This window comes from Oryza brachyantha, chromosome 8 (assembly GCF_000231095.2).
Source record: "Oryza brachyantha chromosome 8, ObraRS2, whole genome shotgun sequence".
NCBI lineage: Eukaryota > Viridiplantae > Streptophyta > Magnoliopsida > Poales > Poaceae > Oryza > Oryza brachyantha.
In genome coordinates, this window is record NC_023170.2 from 14,951,341 (window position 1) to 14,958,418 (window position 7,078).

General features: G+C 39.7%; 1 protein-coding gene across 1 annotated transcript; it reads left to right on the forward strand.

The window, feature by feature from the left end:
- Positions 1–2,232: 2,232 nt before the first annotated feature.
- LOC102704911 lies at positions 2,233–5,823 on the forward strand. The gene is made up of 4 exons (XM_040526570.1): positions 2,233–2,475; positions 2,612–3,054; positions 4,115–4,225; positions 5,333–5,823. The coding sequence occupies exons 1-4, from the start codon at positions 2,334–2,336 to the stop codon at positions 5,510–5,512; spliced, it is 876 nt and encodes a 291-aa protein (XP_040382504.1). The 5' UTR covers positions 2,233–2,333; the 3' UTR covers positions 5,513–5,823.
- The last annotated feature ends 1,255 nt before the right edge of the window (positions 5,824–7,078 follow it).

The window sequence follows — 7,078 nt, forward strand, 5'->3', positions numbered from 1 at the left end:
GCGAAACGATGGGAGTCATGGTGTTCAAGTCCGACGGATCCACTTGATTGGTACTTACTTGCTACTCTCCATGCATGAAAAATAAATTTATTTTGGGTGGAAGGAGTATAATTTGCTATTGGGTGTTACTGTGTAAGCTGTTCTTCAGTGCTGAAAATGTATGCACATATAGGTTTTCTTTACTGTAGGAAAAAACAAGATATCTTATAATTGAGACATGCATACAACAAAAATACACATATATTGAATACTTTTAACATTACGAATACATATCGGCGCTTATTATTAGAGTAGCTGTAGTACACACTGCACGTACGGTGCGTGGTACTCAATGTTGACAATAATACCTAGCCTTAAAGGGTAGAGGAAAATAAGTTGCGGTGAATAAAGTAGGCATACGTTGTACTTTTAAATATGTATAATAACCTTATTTGACATCTTTTAATGTAGGATATCCAGTAGTAGAATAGAGTAGACGCATGTAACGGTGGAATACAAATGAGATAATCTCCATAACCCATAAGAAAACTAGATAAATCACGTGTAATTTTAATTCATTGTGTTCCAAAATAAACACCAGATAAATCGTTGATGTAACAAAATATAACTGCGAAAGTAATTCATATTTGCATGCCTGAGGTGCTAATTTTGGTTGGACCATTTACATGTATGTCATGTTTGCCTTTGCACATTTATGTTTCACTAGTTCTCTCCCACACATTATACAAGTGGTTAGGAGAACACTCATCGTTTTAAGGTTGCATCACTCTCTAATCTTTATAATTAGAAATGTGGTACCGAAGTTTATATGTATGTCTCCATGAGATGGATCATTATTTTTCCAAAGAATTGTTCTTCATAATTCAACATGCAGAACCTCCTTGGAGTTGTTTACCTCCTTTTGAGTTTCTGCTGCCTACCATTAGAGGATTTGATAGTTAGAAGCATTCGCCATGCTTTTGAGTCCTGAAGTACATGCATGGGATGCACTCTATCTTCATGTAATTTATGTAGTTAATTTTTCAAGTGCATTAGGTTGTAAATTTATTAAAAAAATTACCGAACTAGCTCAAAACCTATTCAATATCTGCTACTACGTAGTCTCAAGTGAAAACAACTCTAGTTCAATTCTCACAAAATTTATTCCTTCCAAAAAAGCCTTATACTTCAGTTTCGGTTACATATATAACTTATTAGGTTGAGCTTTGACACTTTGACCATCGATAGTTCCCAAGTATTTAGTTAAAACATAGAAGACATATGGGTATATTTACAATTTATGTTAACACTTATACGTCTAATGATACTCTCTTCGGTTCCCCAATAGCTGTTTTTTACGAGATTAAGTCAAAATTTTACAACTTTGGTTATGACTAACCTTTTAATATTTACTTTTGAAGCATGAATGTTATATATGTATTCTTGTAGTACACTTCAATAAAATCGTATGTTTGCTAATATTTTCATATATATTGTAATAGAAAACAATGGTCAAAATTATTTTATGGAGACCATGTTCTTGTCTAAAACGACGAGTAATATGTAACCAGAGAGAGTTATTGGTATAACATAAATATTGGTCATTTGGTTTTTTAAAACCTTAAAAACGCAAACATACCGGACACCGCTAGTCTACCGCGCACCGGGGGACTACGTCATTCGTCACGTCATGAAAAATACTTATTATGGGGGACGTTACTAAAAGAAACTCCCAGATGGCGTTCGTGGTATAGACCCACAAATTTTAAGGCCTAAATATATTTTTTTATTTTTTAAAAAAAGTGTATAATAAATTCTCTACTTTCTTGCTTCTTCTTGATGACTATGGCTAGACCTTTTTTAGTTTGCAAATCTTTTTTAAAAACATCACATCGGATTTACGATCATACATTTGAAATATTAAGTGTAGTCTAATTATAAAACAAATTTCAGATTCCGTCTGAAAACCGCGAGACGAATCTTGTGAGTCTAATTAATCTATCATTAGCACATGTTGGTTACTGTAGCACTTATGGTTAATCATGTATTAATTAGGCTCAAAAGATTCGTCTTACGATTTCTCCCATAACTGTATATTTAATTTTAATGTTTATATATTTAATATTTTATTTAGATGTCCAAAGATTCGACGTAATACCTTTTGGAACTAAACGGGGCGTCTGTGTACTCTCATGAACAATTTAGCGGGCCAGCGGACCGGGAGCATCCCGTCTTTGGCCAGCTACGAAACGGCCCTGTCTCGGGTGTCGTTTCCAATCGCATCCGCGCGCTGCTGAGTGCTCACCTCGTCCTCCTCACCTCAACCAGCTCACGACCTTTCCTCCCCCTCGCCCATGCCGCCCCCCGCTCCCCTCGCGCCGCTCCGCTGCTCCCGCGTGCACCTCCGCCTCCGCTTCCCGTCGCCCTCTCCCTCTCGCCCGCCTTCCCTCTCGCGAGCTCCATCGCGCGGATGCCCTCCGCCGCTCCGCGCCTCCGGTAAAGACGCACGCGCTGCGCTGGCTGCTGGTCGGCGGGCGGCCGCGGACACGGACGCGGACACCGGGCCCTGCCTGGCCTGACCTTTTGATTGGTTCGAGCTGAGAGAGAGTTCCCCTTTTTGCGCATTTGGCAGGCGGGCACGGACGCGGGGGCGCCGCGGACGCTGGTGCGCCGGCGAGCTCGGCCCTCGACGCGCTCCTCTCCGCCGCGGAGCTGCTCTGCCTCGCGCCGCCCGCCATCTGCTCGGTGGTATGCTCCGCCCGCCTCGTCTTCTCGCCGTCTGGCGCCGCGCCGGCGCCTGCGGGAGGGAGGCTGTTCGTCGTGCAGTACGTGCTTTTGGTGGGCGCGGTGGCGGTCGGGAGCCTGATCCGGCGGAGGCAGTGGGGACGGCTTTGCCGGGTGGGCGGCGGCGGCGGCGCGGCCGCTCGGGATGTGGAGTTTGCGGGGAGGATTGGCAAGGTGGAGGAGAGCGTGAGGGGTGTGGTGGCGGCCGTCGGAGTGCTGTCGAGGACCGTCGAGAAGCTTGGCGTCAGGTTTAGGGTATTGCGGAGGACGCTGAGGGATCCTATCAACCAGGTACTACCGTACTATTACTTAATGTCTCATGTTATCAATGAAGTTTTGCTTCACTGTTCGTTTAGTAACAAACAACTAGTAGAAACCTAAAGTTGGATGTGGAGAATTGAACTGACAAAAAAGAATTGAACTGACAAAAAAATGGTTTTAGCCTGTTATTAACTAGTCAGTGACAAGAAATTTCTATGAGATTATGAACTATTCAGAGTAAGGGTGTTGCAAACTTGCAATTGTTCATGAAAGTCTCGATGTGGCTATCTACAGTTACTTTACTCAATGTTATTATATATTTGGGACGGTAAGTTTGTGAAATGCATTCATGCGGTTCGTGATCATTGACTGCCAAGGGATATCACTTAACTCTTTTGTAAGAGCTGCAAAGTTGATATTTCAAGACACAATTTTATTCAATCCACAAGGGAAACTATCTTCTTATATCTCTTATTAGAATCCGGACTATCAAAAGTTAATATAGCAAAGATACAAAAATCCCACACTCGAGAACTCTATAGTATAATCAAATAAACGGTAGGATAACAAGTCATCATCCAGCAGACAACTGCTGCATGTTTCATGACATGACATGAGGACAACAATCAAAACGCAGCCAACTAAAACAGCTCATCAATCATCCACGGTAACAGAAAAACAGTCTTCTCTTTTTAGACCCTCCTAATCTCATTATCTTTACCAACATTGGTTCCAAGTTCTTTACTCCATGCAGAAACACAGTTCTCTGCTCTATGCTCTTTGTTGAGCGCCATTCAAGCAAATACCTGACTTTCAGAGAACACAGCACCCTGACTTTTCCAAAAGCTGCAAATCATACTGCACTGGGCATTGGAAGACAAGGCCACCCTACACTACTCCCATAGTGCGATATCATCGCATTCATGCTGTAGTTCTTCCCACAATCACGACATACGACCCATATTGTTTTCCTGAATCAAATTGTGCTGCATCTTCCATTCACAATTTCAGTAACCTTGATGTTCTTTCTGCAAGTGGATATTGCAATCTTGTGTTTTTGCTATAAGTTTACAGTGTTCTGATTTTGCAGACTGCAACTTTAGCCCAAAAGAATTCTGAGGCTACTCGAGTCCTAGCTGCAAAAGAAGATTTTCTTGAAAAAGAACTTGGTGAAATTCAAAAGGTTTTATTTGTAATGCAGGTGACAATTCTTACCTGCTTTCTTTCTTGGCTTCTTGTCCTCAAGTCTAAATACCTACTGTTAGTTTATTCATCGTTGTTGGGTATTTTTGATGTCACTATTGCAGCTATTCTTCAGAACTTCATTGTCCTGATTTCTAGTAATCTGTATCAGATAATTTCCTTATGATGCATATTCCATATTCTAGTTTTGTTTAATGCAATGTTTAGATCATTGTGGACGACTATCTTCTTCTGCTGCCCTATATTTATTGTTAAAATACATTCCTCCACATGATTATATGTCATTTATATTCTTGTTGATTGCTGTTATAAAGCCTAAATAGTTGTAACATCTCAAAACCAAATCCATCTTGTTTCCCATATCTATAAGAATCAGTATCAAACCAACAACAAATGAACATAAATTCAGCCCAAAAATGGCATGCTCAGGGTTTTTGTTGCATATGCGACTGAACGTTCCAAAAATGGCAATTGATGTACCCTCACTCTGTTACTTTTGCCCCCTCTCTGTTTAAATTAATGAGACACCATGTTCAGTAAATATATCCAAGTTCTTGGTCATTTGGTTGGCCAAAGGGTCTATTTAAGCTTACATCCTTACATTTGTCATCCCTTGCTTTTGAATGGTTTATCCAATGTCTAGAACTGAAAAAGATTATTTTCCCCATAAATTAAAAATGCACATATTTTCGCTTATGCTTATAAGCCAAATTTGAATTTTAAAAATTAAATTTGGAGTTGATTTTGGGGTTCTTTCATCATAGTTTATTTTTCAGCTTTTGCTTTTAGGTCACTAAAAACACATATGTCAAAGTTTTACCCATAAATTATTTTTTAATTGTTAATAAGTCGTTTCGCTTGTGCTTAATATAAGGAAAACAATGAGGCCAAAAGTAATCATCATGTGCTGACACAGCTTATCATCATTATTTGGTTAATTCTAAATCAGTTGTTTTGTTGTCTGTCAGAGGTGACCCCTTTCTTTCATAGCTGATGTTGTCCTCTGAAAGACCAAGATTTTCCAATTCGTGTGGAGATCAATAGATCATAGACAATTTTTTCCTTTGAGGCATTGACAAATGGAACCCATCAATCTATTCTGCAGGAACAACAACAGAAGCAACTTGAACTAATCCTTGCAATCGGGGAGGCAAGAAGTATATTAAATGATAAGAATGATTTGCCTGGCGAGGATACTGCTAGATCTAGCGTAACTCCGGAGGAAGAGAATAAACAGGCAGGTATAAAAGCTGAAACAGTTACGGGAGGCAATAACAAACCCTGAATTCATGAATTAAAATGGAAACTAGAACTTCAAAAGCCCCTCCAACAAGACAGGACTCTCTTTGGTTTTGTTCTACGCAGTATTGGGTGGGATGGATGGTTCAAGTGCCGTCATGATGGATATATCCATGCTTCAAATGGAATCATTGCTAACATTTCATTGGGATATTCACAAACACTGGCCGGAGCAATTGCGTCCTATTACGTACATGACTTGTACAGGGAGAGGTGGTTGTTCCCCAAGAGTTTGTACAATATACATGTTTGGTCAAGAACGAATTGCTTATTGGCTTCTAACTTTGTGAGCTGTAATTACATTGGTCATTTAAATGAGTTTGACACGTACATGCAGACCAAGCATAGTATATCTAGAACACTAGATAAGGGCCCTTTAAATCAAATGAATTGAAAAAAGGAGGAATAGAAAAAATATAGTATTTTGATAGGAATGTAAGTGTAAAATATAGGATTGCAAAAAACAGGAAAAACATAGGAATGACTGTTTGATTAGACCACATTAAAAACATAGGAATTTGAGGAAAGATAAAGACTCATAGGATTTTTTTCATAAGGTTCTATCTCTTGTTATATTTTCTCTAAAACTTGTATAGTAAGAGACAATCCATAGGAATTTTATAGGATTTCATAGAGTTCATTTCTTTGATTCAAAGGGTTTTGTAGGAAAAAATTCTATAGGAATAAAATCCTCTAAAATTTCTATGAATTCCTTTGAATCAAAGAGGGCCTAAACGTGTGTGGATATCTATCTGTATATCTATGAGCAGCCTAGGCTACGAGTTATACTCCAGTACTCGACATGTCCCTGTAATTCTGTAGATGAGTAAAGGGCGACATGGGGTGGTTGTCCTCTTGCTTCCTAGCTGCACACAATTCAGTGCTGTAAGCATGTCTTGGCCGGAGTCATGAATTGGACTTCCTTTTTGTGTGAACAATGGTACTTCTTTTCTTGATGCCATAATGCTATTTCCTTACTGGTAGAGATATTTCTTTTTCGTTTGGTTGGTGACCGTGCAACAGTACTATCAATATCTAGCGAGTTATGGACCTCAGGACCTGAAAGTCTGAAGCCATCAATAAACGGATGACAATTAGTTAGTCACCGCAAGGTAGGAACTCTATCAATGCATGCTGATGAGAACTAATTACATGATTACGTCCAAGATGAGTAGACCGACATCGCCATCAAATCATCGAGCTAAAAACAAAGACTGGAACAGCTCCTGTGAACAGTAAGAGCAAGTGCCAACCGTTGGCTCTAATTTGTCTATAGCCAACTTAATAGTCAATTCATACGATAGCATAGACTACACAACTAATATTCGGTCTCACCTATCATACACACATATGTCTTAGAGTCCGTGCTGCAGCTGGCTACAAATTAGTAGTCCGCTATCATTCTCTCATCTTTTATCTTCTTAAAATATGCTTATAGCTGATTTATAGCGTGCTATTGTACCTGCTCTGATGCAAAAGAAAAGAAGTGACCCACTCCGAGGCCAATGTCATTGCCACTTTGCCAGTTCGTCATACGCTTTAAAGATGCCCA